Source organism: Chelon labrosus (assembly GCF_963514085.1).
Source record: "Chelon labrosus genome assembly, chromosome: 7".
In the NCBI taxonomy this organism is placed as follows: Eukaryota; Metazoa; Chordata; class Actinopteri; order Mugiliformes; family Mugilidae; genus Chelon; species Chelon labrosus.
In genome coordinates, this window is record NC_140343.1 from 30017663 (window position 1) to 30032830 (window position 15168).

General features: G+C 39.3%; 2 protein-coding genes across 2 annotated transcripts in view; one reads left to right on the forward strand and one right to left on the reverse strand.

Moving 5' to 3' along the window:
• Positions 1 to 15168, forward strand: part of psmd1 (proteasome 26S subunit, non-ATPase 1) — a 42704-nt gene that overhangs the window by 11248 nt on the left and 16288 nt on the right. Inside the window, exons 17-19 of the mRNA XM_084548627.1 lie at positions 11794 to 11908; positions 13165 to 13281; positions 14118 to 14220. Of these exons, the coding sequence (XP_084404753.1) occupies positions 11794 to 11908; positions 13165 to 13281; positions 14118 to 14220 (335 nt within the window). The remainder of the gene's footprint in view (positions 1 to 11793; positions 11909 to 13164; positions 13282 to 14117; positions 14221 to 15168) is intronic.
• htr2b (5-hydroxytryptamine (serotonin) receptor 2B, G protein-coupled) lies at positions 447 to 8313 on the reverse strand. The gene is made up of 3 exons (XM_084548207.1): positions 6056 to 8313; positions 2864 to 3064; positions 447 to 2480 (listed from the first exon to the last, which is right to left on the reverse strand). The coding sequence occupies exons 1-3, from the start codon at positions 6336 to 6338 to the stop codon at positions 1522 to 1524; spliced, it is 1443 nt and encodes a 480-aa protein (XP_084404333.1). The 5' UTR covers positions 6339 to 8313; the 3' UTR covers positions 447 to 1521.

Here is a 15168-nt window from a genome sequence, read left to right on the forward strand (position 1 = left end):
AGATTTATTTTCTCTTCTTTAATAGAATATTAATATTATCTTTTCTTTAATAGAACATTTTTTGAACAGATAATCGCTATCACTATAAAAATAGAACTATATAAATTACTCCTGGTGTGGGAAAAAAAATATAAAAAATTAAAATAGGCCCATTTGTGGAAAAAAAATATGTAATATTTGAGTTACATAAAAGCTTTTTATTTGTTTTCTTGCTAATTGTCCTTGAAATAGTGGTCAAGAACCCCCCCCCCCCCCCCCCCCCCCAACACAAAAATGGTTTGGCCACTGATCAAAATTTGATGTTGCCGTTTGATTTGAAGTTCAGTACGCTCAAAATGTCCGGTCAGCATTAGTCCGGTGCTCAGAAAAGGAAAGAGAAGAGAAGAAAATAGAGGCCTTAAAGATTGTCTTAACAAATATTTCAAAAAAGGTGGTGACGGTGAAGCTGGGACTAGTAAAGTGAACGTAGGTTAGAAACAGCGCAGCCAACGTTTACCAGCCTTGTAACGTAACCTAACAGGCTAGCTCTAATGTTAACGTCCATTAGCTTGTATAAAAGCCCGACACAACACGTTATCTTTGACAGAAACAGTTGAGTTTGGTAGCTCCGTCAGAGAGGATGAGACAGAGAGTAGAGCGATCCGGCTGCAGTCAAGTGACAGAGAGAGTGATGCGGGAGGGGCCCGCTGTCTCGGAGAGGAGGGACAGAGTCAGGCTACCGTTGAGAGAAGAGAGAGAAGGTCACAGTGGAGCGCGGGGGGGGGGCATCTAAGATTATCTCGTCCCGGGCCCAGGCAAGACAGTCAGCTGGCCTGCGTGTGATGCTGATGTTGCGCGATGTAAATCATGCGGCGCCCGAGTTCATTTGACCGGCAAAAAATCGGCATATGTCAGACTGACCGGCCGGTCTCCGGTCATGGCCGATCACGTGAAAATCGGCCGATTCCGGTCACCAGCCGATAAATCGGTGCATCTCTAGTTGTGGCTGTATAAGCATGTGACCTGAGGTTTACAGTATATTCAGATGGCCCAAGTCGAAATAATCCGCAGAAGAACTTATTGTATAATGCCTTCATAGAGCTCCAGGTTAACATAGTGTCTGGTAGGCTGAACTTTATAACTTGCCATAGATGATGTTTGTGTTTTGAAAGTTGAACGGTTACAGGTCAACTTTCTTGAGCTACTTCTCTTAAAGCTTTAATGAGTAACATTTTGACCATATACTGTACAGTTGCACACATAAAAGACAAGCTTGACAAATGGATGAAAGGTTGTATTTTTTACTTTTGGTCAAAAAAATACTCATGCAAACTAACATCTGATGTCAACAGGTTAGGTTTTGTTGTTGTGCAGTGTGCAATAAGTCAAGCATTTAATTATTTATGTATCAAGTTGAGAATATTGGTATTTCCCACTCTTGCAACTTGAAGGGGCAAGCTTTTGTCGTTGTATACATAAAATATTTATGGCATACATCTGATCCACTTCAAGTCCTCCCTTTTGTTGATGATTTGTCTGTCTTTATACGCAGCTGACATGTTCCTCCTGTTTGCCGTCTTCATGTTCTGTCAGAAGTATTGTGTCTAACATGACACCATTGGATGACTGTACAGGTGGTTGCCGGGACCTCAGTGGACTTTGATAGCTCACTGCTCCGATGCCATTCTTCATTCCCCGCTTCATGAATAGTTTAGAGTTCTCTGCCATTGATGATCTGAATGAAATCCGTTTAAGGGTCCAGTCTGTAGTTGATGTTTTCGGATGTGGTCCTGTTCCATGACTAGCACAGTTTTTGTAATTACAAGTGATGTAACGTGTGAATGCCTCCCTGAAAGTTTTGTTGAAGAGGGTGTAGACCAACGGGTTGATACCTGATGACACATAACCCACCCAAACAAAGATCTCCATGAGGCGGGCAATTATGGTAGTATCACAACTGGTGCATAGCACAGAGGTGATATTTGTAATGAAGAAAGGGCACCACATGACTACAAACAGGAGGAAGACTATGCCTAACACCTTTGAGGCACGCTGCTCATTGCTCAGAGTCTGCATTGACTTCTTGCCCATTGTTGACATTCTGCGAAACGATATTTCGTCTCTTGTGGGAACGTTCATTGTGCTTGTGTTTGTTTTTTCTTGCATCTTCTGTAGTCTGCTATCCAGCTCATTCATTTGCTCAGCTTCAGGTGAAATCATAGTCTGTTCCCTTTGGAACACTGTGGAGATTGCTGGGTAGCTGAAGCGCTGAGTCACCTTTGATCTGAGCAAATAAACCTTTTTGCGCAACACCTGCACAGTAAGTAGATAGATGACCATCATGATAGTCAAAGGGATGAAGAATGCTGCCAATGAGCCAAACATGATAAACTCCCAGAAGGTGTCTGTTTTCAGGAGACATGTGTGGTTGCTGTTGAATGTGATGTTGTTGGGAAGATGGTAGTTCTTAAGGCCCTTTATTGGAATTGGGATTGCAATACCTGGAAATGATGAGAACAGTTAATACAGATTCAAATATTTTCTTACTTTTATAAAACGTAACTAATACATTAAATACATGCAATAGAAATGATTTGCCATATCTGATTTTAAGAAAATAATTAAAACTTTTATTTGTCCTGCAATAGGGAAATTGCAGAAATTGGCAATAAAATTGGCATTTTAATGCCATTAGTAGTTCTATTTTTTACATTTTAGCTGTGTCCAGTATTTCTGTCTCTTGTAGCTATGTGGTTGTTTATTGCATTTCCGTGTATGGAATCCAGCTATTATTTCCCAGTCTATAAATCAGATCTGCCACAAATCTTAAGTCCAAAAAATTGTTGTGAAGAAAAGTCAAAGAAAGCTGAGTTGGTATGCTTACAAATGGATATGAGCCACACCAGTGCAATCTTGACCATTGCTTTGGCTCTGGACTTGTACTGGCTGTGTTGGATTGGCTTTTTGATGGCAATGTAGCGATCCAGTGAAATGGCACATAGGTGCATGATGGATGCAGTAGAAAACAGCACATCGAGGAAAAGCCAAATAGGACAGAGGAACTCCGGAAGAGGCCACCCAGAGTCTAAAGAGGAGATGAAATGGATATAATTGAGTACAGGCATACACTTTTCAGTTATCCCAAGAATATTAAGTAATTTAATAAACTTTTGGTGTAACTGATTTTTGTTCCAAATGGAACTTAATCTCTACCAGTTACTGGCGATATACCATAATGACAAAGGATAAAAGATCTGTGTTTGTTTAGCTCTGTGAGGAATGACTTTAGTGGAAAAAGAAGGGTTCATTGACTGTTTATGGAGCTAAAAGCTCTATGTGGATGTGGCAGAGATTGTGCTCAACAGTAGAGTTTATTTTGAGTCCCAGGCATATAACTGGTAAGTAATCGTTCTGGCTTTTGTCTCATTACCCATTAACACTGAAAAAGGCTGTTGGAAATATTCCTTTACGTAATTTTGTTTTACAATGCCACCCTCTTACCACTTACTGGGGGAGTTTTATTTGGCTTTCATGTGAAAGGTTTATTCATTGACAAATACTTCTCTTGTTCTCAACGAAAATCTGCTGTACCTATTTTATGAAGTGTTAAGTGACATGCCAAATTCAATAAACAGTGTAGCATGCAGGGTCCAGCATGCTACAGAAGGGAATATTGTTCTGTTTAATAAAATGAAGCTACTTAGAATGAGTAAACTTTGATGAGACAGTTGTATTATATATATATATTTATATATATATCAATTTAACATCCAAATTTAACTTGATTTGGAGCACCTCAGTTTGTGGTAGTTTTATAATGTTTTAATGTATAATGATTTATAATGTTCCCAAAACACCTTTGTCTGGACCGTAACTCTTTAAAAACATACATTATTGTTGTGGTTTAATGGCTTGCATTTTGAAAATATCCTGAAATGTCAGCCCATATAAATAGTTTCATGGTTGGTAATGGTTATACAGCTATTTCTGACTACACAACGCCGTGTTATTTAGAAATTGCATTTTCAATATTTATTATGTTTTCAGTAGTTTGTTCAGTCACTCATGTTTCATCATGAAGGCCAATAGAACATGCTTCTTGAAATGACTGGGTTCACGTTTAATTAGCAAAAAAATAACCTTCTGCTAACTACGTGCTCTTTATGCTGTGATTGTCACATAAACAAATTTAACAAGTAAACTAGCACAGGAGGTTGTTATAAAGACATCAGTTAGTTAACCACATTCCTTGTTTAATAGGTTTAGTAGCTGAAAACCAAATGCCTTCTATTGAAGTACTGCTCTCCGTCCACAAGCTAACAGTGTAAATTGCGAGTGATATGATTGGTTGATTAGCTGATCATCCCAAATCCCATTTGATTTAATATGTGACCCTCAAGTGCAAAAAGAGAAAAGAGACTGGATTAGCTGTAAAACCACTAAAAACCCAGTCATCACAGGAGCACAGTATTGAAACATTTCTTCTCTTAATTAACAATGGTACCAGTCTTAATTCAAAGCATACACAATACCACTTGCCTTGAGTCTCCTCTTTTTGTTCCCTAAATATTCTCTCTCCCCTAGTTACTGTAAGCCCTGGCCGTTTTGAACCATTGGATGCTACCATGTCCACTTTTAGTTGGCTATTACAGTGATTTTGTACTTTTATTCTATTAAGTATTGTGGGAGCTATTTTGGCCCGAAATATTACTACTGATGGTAGTAATATTGCTGGTTTACCCTGTCATGTACTATATGACTGTGTGAGGCTCATGTTCTTTTGCTAATGTAAGACGCATTGATTCTCCTTTCTGCACTTTGACGGTCTGCACTGTTGTCATCCCTGATATGCTTTGTATCAGTCTTATGTGCACATTGTATGAGTATGTGTATGCTTCTGTGACCTCTTCCATCTCAGGCCAGCACTCTGACCTTCATCTCTCTAAATAGAAGGGTAATGACCATTGCTTGGGACTCAAAACAGACAAAACAATTTAAGACTATATATCCAGAATTTTGTTTTTTTTTAATGCATCATTGTAGCAGACAAAAAAAAAATGTGAAGCTGTACTTTTTGGAGTAACAAAGACGTGCACTTATGCGTATTACTGCAATGGTTCTCAGTACATTTTATTAGGAGCTCATAAAATGCATTGGACTGCCCTGCATCCTGTGTAATGGTTTAAAGAGAACCATACACTTTGGATTCGAAACTTTTAATTTTTCTGAAGACATAATTATTGTTAAAAGGACTCGTGAAACTAGACAGTCATTGATTTAATGATTATCTAATATTTAGGTTAAAATAGCCAGTCATTATTTTTTAATAATATTTTTAATGTGAATAGCTTGTATTCAGATGCACATCTTTAACTTAATTACCATCTGTTCCTCTAATTGAATTATTAGTGAATAATGGTTCAACAATATTTTGTAGTTTTATAAAAGCAGAGAATACTAGTCTAACTCAGTTATTATGCAGCTATGTTTACGCAATACTATTACTGTAATTAAAGTAAAAACTGTTTTTGTTAATATCATCTTTCCATGGGTAATAATTTCAAGACCAGCTGCTTCCACAATAATGGCAGACAAAGTGTCGTGTTTATTATCCACTATCATATATATTCTTAAATTTAATCTAGATAGTCATGATTATATCTCATACTGCTCACAAACTAGTTTTGCTACACATACTACTACTGGCCTGATTTCTTTTGTAGATTATTAAGGCTAACATGGGTTAAATTTGACTCTACAGGGAATTTGGAGGACTTTCTCTGTAAAATGTCTGTAACTGATTGTCTTTATCCCACTGACAAAATGGTCACTCCCTGACTCACTTTTGAATATTTGTTAAAAATGGTTTCCTAAGTTTGTTTACCAGTCAACCTATAGTGTTAAAAAGGTTCATAGGTGTCAGAGTATTGTCTATCTTTTAGGTCAAATTTCATCAGGACTGTTTCAACAGCTACATATTTCTCTAGGTTGGTTTGAGTATTTATTGCTTTGGTGTTTGAGACAAAGGTAATAGAGATGGTCAGGTTTGCAAACACAACACCCATGCTAAACTTACTGTAAAGAACCGTGACGAGCGCAATAGGCATCACTAGGAGTCCCACCAGCAGATCAGCAACAGCAAGTGACATCAAAAAGTAGTTGGTGGCATTCTGCAGCTTTCGTTCAAGTGACACAGCAAGAATGACCAGGATGTTCCCTCCAATAGTGGGGATGATAACCATGACAATGAGCAGGGCAGCCCATTTCAACTGAATCTCAGACACTTCGTCTAAAATAAAATTAATGTGTGGTGCACGTGTTCCATTAGCCTCAAGATGTGCCATGACTGGCTGCGACATGTTGCTGCTGCGATTACAGCGGACCTGAGTGTGGGTCGGGGCTCTGATCTTTTTGGTGTTGAACACTCGGTCAGCATTGTCACTGTGTCCCACAGGCAAGGGCTCAGCTTCAGTGCACAAGATGCTCCATCTCTTGTGCAATGTACCAAAGAAAAAAAAAATGAAAAAAAAACAGTGCAAAAGAAATAGTATCCTGGTAATAATCCCGCCACGATTAGTACTTCCACACTGAAATGTTAGCAGAGGCCTTTGCTTTCCCAGGCAGTTGATTCTCTTGCTGTCCGCTGCATTCACTTAAAAGAAGAAAAAGGTCAGTTAATGAGACAATGAACAAGTCATTACCCATTTCATTTCATTTGTCGGAAATATGCCATAGTAATGGTAACAAATGAAAAGAGTCTTTCCTGTGGAGAGACACATTAAGAACTCTAGCTGGAAGAAAAAGTTTTAAATCTTATTGTGACTATATTCTAGCGACCTAACTAGGTATTAAATTGCTTAAAAGCGTCCCCTAGATAGATAAATAAAAGAAAAAAATACTGAATGAACTCGTTTTATTATAATTTTGCAAGTTTCTTACCTCTTCACCAAAGGAATCATTTGTTGTACTTTCGTTTTGACCTTCAAGGCGTCCCTTCTCAAAGCTCAAAAAAAAACAAAAACTGCAGGACCCTGTTCACTTAAATCTTTGCATACCATATGGTATCTTTTGTACCCTCCCCTATCTCTTCTTTATAGCATTCCCTCCCTCAGCTACAAAACCTAAATCTTTCTTGGGCTGAAGCAGTCCATGGTGTGGAATTTGCTTTGCTTCCACATGTTGGAGGAACCCCCAGTTTTTTGCTTCGCACCACCTACCGCGATCACGGGTCTAAAACTTTCAGATGTTGTAGCTCCTCTGCCTCCCTCTCTTTCCCACTTGCTGCCTCTTGTTCTCAGCCTGTGATCAGCTCACACTCTCTCTGGTCTCGTTCACTCTCTCACTCTTCTCCTCCCTCTCGCGCCGCCTTGCAAGTGAGTCAAACTCTATACAAAACAGATGAATGTCTTCATGCTGGCAACATGCCAGTGGTTCTGGGAGGTAATTTCTTTCAACACAGCCGTCCCACTGTTTATATTTGTCACTTTCTGTTCTCTTCTCCATTCGAAGCAACTGGTGTTGGGGGAGGTAATAGTGGTACATGGGGAAAAACATTTTGTGGGGTGGTAGGTGCTTGAAAAATATAATAGATATTCGTGTTCTCTTTTGAAATCCCTGCCTTAACATTACTTTTAAAAACGGATTCAAGAAATTAAAATTATTTCAGTAACCAGATTATGATTGGAGATTATTCTCTTCTCAAGAAAATATGAGAAATACAGATGGTAACAGTCCTAGGATCAGATATCTTAACCTTATTCCTTAATTCCCTTGTGGTGCCAACACCAACATAAGATAATATGTTATATATTAAGTTATGTTCTTTTAGAAATTTGCACGTGAGCATAACATTACTTTTTTGATACAATGTATGATATGGCACCCACCGCTAATACCTTTTGTGACAATTTCTTTCTACAATGTGGCAATTTGTGTCTCATTATCAAGCTTTTACAAAAGCTCTTACGCTTTGCATGGCATTGTTTGTACTTCTTATAATGGGCGGTCAGTACCTTGCTGATCAGGGCAATTTCGTTAATGAACGTCACACATTTGTCACACATTTGTATCCGGGTGGGGGGGCTTTACAGTCAATCAACTAAATATATACGTATGGATTGAAGGACATCATCAGGCTTCCAGATTAGAAACTATTTGAACTCTGTCCCTATAGATGAAACTGAAGGGCGATGTAGATCTCCCAGTGATTCCCATTTGTGATCTTGTTAAATCCTCTTGTAGTGTTTGGAGCTAAACCTCTAATTCAAAGCACACCAGTTGAGATTATTCATTGATTACATGCCGTGTACAAGTATCAAACTTATTTAGACCTATCTTACAGGACTTTACTGAGGCTTATTAGTTTTAATCATGTCAGATGGATTATTATTTCTTATCCTCCGACACGTTTTTATCCTGAGTGTTCAGTAGCTTGCTAGAAAAGTTAGTGCTCAGGATTTTCCTTTTTTTTTATGTTCTTATAGTTATATTTATTTGCTGAACCTTGTTTCAGTGGGCAAATATACAAATTAAAACTAGCCTTTCTAAAAACAGAAGACCAACCACAGCTATTTTATTTATCATTTTCTTGTTGTCATTGCTTTATCATTGCAAGAGCTTTGAAATCTTTGTAAGAAACAAAAACTACCTCTAAGTTTTAAATGAAATGTTGTAGAAAAATGTTGATGTTGGTACAGTGACAGTTTAATGAGGAACGACAAAGCGCAGAATATAGTTGCATACAACCTAATTGATTTACTCCCTATGGCCATTTGAAATAGAGCAAACCTTTCTCTGAAGTTCAAATGCACTGAGAAACTCTGCAATCTGCTCATCTGTCAGACCCGGCAGTGCTGGTGTTATCAGCACCCCCCTTCACAAGCAAATTGTCAGATAACCATCTTGGTATAAAACGGATTGCTTCAACCCGGTATCATGTTTGTGCAAGCCCGTTTTTCTTGTTTGCTTTCAAATCAGCTGTCTCTGTTGAAATAATTCAAGACAACACACAACACAGCAATTGCACAACTGTACTTATTTGGTTTTACGATTACATTTTGTGGGGGTTTTTGGTCACTCAGGCTGTGATTATATCTTTCATCCACTGATTGAAAACTGTCATTATGATTGGAAAGAATTTAAACTTTAAAATCTGAATTAGTACCACCCCATTTAACTCCACCAAATTACCTAACAACTGCATGTGGTTTGTGTCTTGGCAATGTTTTTACTCAATAATTTTGTCATGTAATCATACGGGAAATTAATGCACACAGTGATGTGGTGTTTAGCAGATGTTAAACTACTGTCTAAATGCCCCAAAGTGTTTTACCTTTGCTGCCCCAGCTTTGACTGCAATTTTGGCATTTGTTATTTTTTTCCCTTCATGAACAATTTCAGAAGTAAATGTTGACTCCTCTCGTGTCCGTTTCAATTAGTGTCACTTAATGTTCACAACTATTTAACAAGTAACGATTTACACAGGAGGTGGAAAGAAATAAAATGGAGCCACAGACTTTGCAATTATGCCTTGAGTCAAAAATTTGACTTTGCCTCAGTGGTTTCTTTTCTCTATATTTCACAACAGCACCACTGTGAGGACATAAATCAAAACACTCTTATGTCTATTTTTGTCTCTTTCTTTCATAATTTCCACTCATTCGGTCTCAGAAACTTAATGTACTTTTGTTGCATACAGTTTAATTTTCAAAGATATCATGCAAGTCCTTGCTGTATTTAGCAAAGATTGTTATTAAATTTAACTAGTGCAGTGCCCGTCGGAAGTATGTATTCCTATAGTGGGAGCCTACAGGTGCTGTGTATGAGGATTAGTGGAAATATTGGAGCGGAGAAAACCTATTTTACCGATATATTTTACATTTCTTATCCAAACAACGTAAAACTTAGCAGTGCACATCTTCGTGCCCGTAGCGAGACACCTGCCCAGTTTCAAATCAATCGGGCCAACGGTTCGCGAGATATGCGTGCCACAGACAAACAGAGTGACACACAGACAGACGTTCCTTGCATTATTAGATAGATTAGATAGATAGATTTATTGGATTTAGTTTTTGACTTTTTGTACTGTATTGTACAAATTAGCATCATATCTCATCCTTTCTTGAGCCGCCCAAACAACTTTCACCATTTTCTGATCAAGATAACCATAATGGCTCTGTTTTGGGTCTCAAAGCACTTATATGGAACAAATAGCCTCATCACTTAAGCTTTACCCTTTCTATTCTCGTGGGCCCAAAGAGCATGTTTTGTAAAAGCCTCATACCTCATCCATATATCAAAAACTGATCTGAACATCAAACCAGTGACTGACAATTAACCCCCAAACTGAAACATTTAATCCAAACTGAACCTTTTAAAAATAACCACCAATGTCAGTGCTAGATATATGGTTCTTTTCATCTAAATTCTTTAACCTTAATAATTATCAGAATTACTGTAACTTCGAGTGCCTTCAACAATATCCAGCCCCTTGTACTCCAGGAAAAACTCACCAGAATGCAAGTGGACCCCTGCGTGGTTGCTTGGATTTCCAGCTACCTCACCGATAGACCACAGTACGTCAGGCTGAAGGACATCACGTCTGACACTGTGGTCAGCAGCACTGGAGCTCCGCAGGTGACTGTACTTTCTCCCATCCTCTTCACTCTGTACACTGCGGACTTCTGCCACAACTCTGAAACGTGTCACATCCAGAAGTTCCCAGATGACGCGGCCATCATGGGATTTCAGATTCAGAAAACTTTGGTGTATCAGAGACGACAAAGAGGAGGAGTACAGGAGCCTTATGAGGAATTTTGTTGTCTGGTGCCACACGAACAACCTGCAGCTCAACACCTCAAAGACTAAGGAACTGGTCGTTGACTTTGGGAGGGACAGAACCAGCCCTAGACCAGTTCTGTTAGGAGCGGAGGAGGTGGAGGTCATGCAGACCTATAAATATCTTGGGCTGTGGCTAAACAAGCTGTACTGGACAAGCAATACGGGGCAGCTGTACAAGAAGGCCCAGAGCAGGATGTATTCCTGAGGAGGTTAAGGTCTTTTAACATCTGCAAGAAGCTACTGGAGATTTTCTATCAGTCTGTGGTCTTACACTGTGGTGTGCTGGGGCGGGAGCACCTCAAAAGCAGAACTTTCCATGTTGGAGAAGCTGATCAGGCTGGCCGACTCGGTGGTTGGCACGAGGCTGGCGACCGTAGCAGAGAGGAGAACACTGAACAAACTTCTGGGTATCCTGGACAATGCCAGCCACCCTCTGCACACTGCCATCAGCAGCCAGAGAAGCATCTTCAGTGAGAGGCTGCTCTTCCCAAAGTGCAGGACCAATAGACTGAGGAACTCCTTTGTCCCCCGTGCTATCAAACTGTTCAACCACTCACTTGGGGGGAGGAGGACAAAAAGAAAAGGGACTGTAGGACGGGGGAGCAGTCAGGCAGTCAGTTTTTCCTTCCTTCTGAATTATGTGCAATAATAAGGTGCAGTCTGTTCTTTCTCTTTAAGAAGGTGCAATAACAAACCATGTACAATCACAATATACCATGTACCATGTACAATCACAATATTTATTAATCTTTTTGGGGGGTGTTGGGTACTTGGGAGTTATTCATTCGTTTTCTATCCAATTCTTGTACATGCATGTCCGACAGTGCTGTATGCGATGGAGATGTCAATTTCCCTGCGGGAACCCCCCAAAGGGATCAATAAAGTTATCTCTCTATCTCTGTCACTATCTCTGTCACTATCTCTATCTCTATCTCTCTCTCTAAACTGACCATTTATTTTTGCTTGTCTTTTCAGGACCCCTGAGCAGTGTCCCAGTGTAGTGTCTCTTTTGTCAGAAAGCTACAACCCTCATGTGCGTTGTGGAGCTGCCATGGCTCTGGGCATCTGCTGTGCTGGTACTGGTAACAAGGTAAGTCTGTCCTCAATGAATCTCCTTTTATCTCTTTTTAACTGCATTTTTTAACCTCACTTTGCTTTCATCTTAAGCTACTTTAAAAATATTTCACACTAAAACCCGGCCAGGACACATAGTGATTTTGTTGTTTGAACTGAGTGTATGCTTGTAATGTTAAACATGCAGACAAGTCTAGGATAACATTGACATGATAAAAAAGTAGAAAGCAATAATAAAACTAAACAAAGGCATGCATCTCTCTTCACTTGATTGAAATTTTGGTGGTTTGCATTGTCTCATCTTCTACCATCTCTTTTTTTCTATTAGTAATCCAAGTCGAGATGTAAATAATGCATTTGTATTTAATTGTATTTACACGTAACCAGCTCGGTTTGGAGACAGTATTCATAATTGGAACTGTTTTTTCTCGAAAGCTTGTGTATTAGTAAAGGCTTAGATAGAATTTTTGAAAACCTCAAACACCAGCATTGGCCATTCTGTCCTTATTAATCCCGTGCGGTGTCTTTTTCTCTTACTATATCATGTGCTTCAGTGATTCAAAGATTATCTATGGTGAACAATGGGTTTTCTTTGGCAATAGACAGTAATATAGTAGTCTGACAGTAAATACTCAAAATTAGCCCCCCTCCAACAACCTGTCATGGACAGGATGTGGTTGTCTAGTGCAGACTCAGTCGTTCGGGGGAAACCAGATATGGATGACAGTAATGTCATTAATTTATGAGGTCTGGTTGACTCTGTAGATTATCGCCTTTCCTGTATTTAACCAAACAGACATGTCCCTGTTGGTGTTGATTTGTTGTGTTGGAAAGAGAGAAGAAATGGGTCTAATAGTCTAATAGACTGAGAAACTACAGATTTCACTTCACCGCTTTGATTACTGCACCATTAGAATTACGAGAGGTCCTCATGCTATCCCACTGAATACTTGTTAAGTCTTGTTCTTAAGAGACATATCCAATTTTCATTTCCTTCTTTGTGTTATTGATCTGTTGATAAAACATGCTTTATTTTATTTCTTTTACATGTTAATAGTGTGTTTCTTTATCCTCTTCACCAAAAATATGTGAAACTCATGCACAAGAAATGTATTTCAATTTAATTCTTTTTGAGATCAGCCATTCAATTTTACTTTTGCAGTATACTATTTACAAACCCCATGACACATCTGCAACTTAGAAAACACATTTGATTAAAAAAGTATATATATTATTTTAAGGAACATTATCAACTTCTGTTATCTCACACAGGAGGCCATCAATCTTTTGGAGCCCATGACAAATGACCCTGTGAATTATGTGAGACAAGGCGCCCTCATTGCCTCGGCCCTCATCATGATTCAACAAACTGAAGTCACCTGTCCTAAGGTAAGTGGATAGTGAAACTAGGTTTTCAGTCAGTAGCCGTCTACACCCTTGAGTACACCTACAGTGTAAAGCAGCAGAAGACTTTCTGTTTGAATGCGAGTCAGTTTGTAAAAGAAAAAAAAAAGTACAGTACAATATAAAAGTGCTCTGTTTTTGTCTTGGTGTCTATTGGTTATCTGCAAAATTACTACATGCTTTAGTGACTAGTTAAAATGCTGCTTAATTCCACTGGGACCAGAGCATTTGCTGAGTAAGCTGTGAGGAGAAAGAAAAGTAGAAGTCTTGACTGAAACCAGAAAGCATCGAAGGAAAGGAGACTGGGGAGTGACTAGTCCAGGCATAACTGCACACACTCACCATTGAAACGCCTCCTAGTTTGTCACAGACAGTTAGGAATGCTAGGCACATTTTCATATTATCCTCATCTGTATGGCAACAGTCCTTAAAGCTCAAGTCAGTATGCAGGGTTGTGCAAGAGGCAGTTTCTTTCTTTGGAGCATCAGGAGGTTTTACATCTGTGACTTTTATTTCCCAGGTTTTGTAATGGTGTGAGGGTGATAGATTGGCTGGTAATTACCCAGCATGGCATTTACTCAGTGTTTCACTGTACTAACATGCTGTCATTATTGGGACCACCAAAAGTACTACATTGTTGTCTTGGGTGTGGCAATACCATTATGAATGTGTTGTGAATGTTCTGTCGAGTGTGCTTTACAGTTACATGTAAATGTATACTTACTCTTTAGTTTGGAGAGCCTCTGACCCGGTGGCACACACTGTAGCTCTGTTGCATAGTATTTTTTTACTGATGATTTCTTTTTTCACATAAATTTCAGGTGAACCAGTTCAGGCAGCTTTATGCAAAGGTGATCAACGACAAGCATGACGACGTTATGGCCAAGTTCGGCGCCATTCTGGCCCAGGGAATTCTTGATGCAGGTCAGTCTCCGAACGAGGGCAATGGGTTTGCATATGTCTTGTCACTTAACAGGATTAAACTGGTATGTGGTCCTGTGCGCCCCATATGGCTTCACCCTCCTGGGTGTTACAAAAGATCTGCAAGTCTTTATGACACAGTAAAACAACTGCTCTAAATGTTATGTGGGTTTGTGGTTTTGTGTGTATCTTAATTTGAGTTCCTTTACGTTTGGGCAAACACAGAATAACCTTCTTTGGCTGACTACCTGTGCACTGTGTCTCTGGAACAGATCAGGTTAAGGTGCATTTGACGCCTGGCGGCCCTACCTCAGCCATATGGCCCGTTGGTCTCCCTCTCTGTGATTACTTTTTGTCTGATGGTGTCTGTGTTTGTGGACACAAGCAAGCAGGCTGTGTTTGTGTTTGTGTGAGGTCCAGGAGAGCTGCAGATCATCACATGGAGAGCTATACAGTCCCGCATACATGCAACCCACACCTACATTCATGTGTATCCATTCACCTCTCATGCACTTTTCTAGCACTAACACAAAATCCTATGTGCCAAGCCAGAAAGAAACCAGCTCTGTTTACACACTGCTGTCTAACTCGCCTCTCCTGCATTGCTGATTCATGGTTATTTTGTTCTGAGCCATCTTAATTTTATCATATGACAACTTTAGAAAATAAGCTTAGGCCAGGATGACCTTGTGTGAGACCATCCATCCAGACAAATCACAACCACTGGTGTCTTTTTTCAGATTTTACTCTATTCCAAACTTAAGCTCTCAGTGCATGTCCGTGTTTTCATTACAGTTCTCTGAGGTGCATGCAAACATATTCAGCGTTGTTTTGAACTGCTGTTTGAATGTCAGACATGCTGAAGCTCATGTGGTATGATTGTTTCAGTATTCTGGTTCTTCTGGAGCTTGAGCAGTATATGTGGTGCAGAGGTAATTGTAATCTATTGTC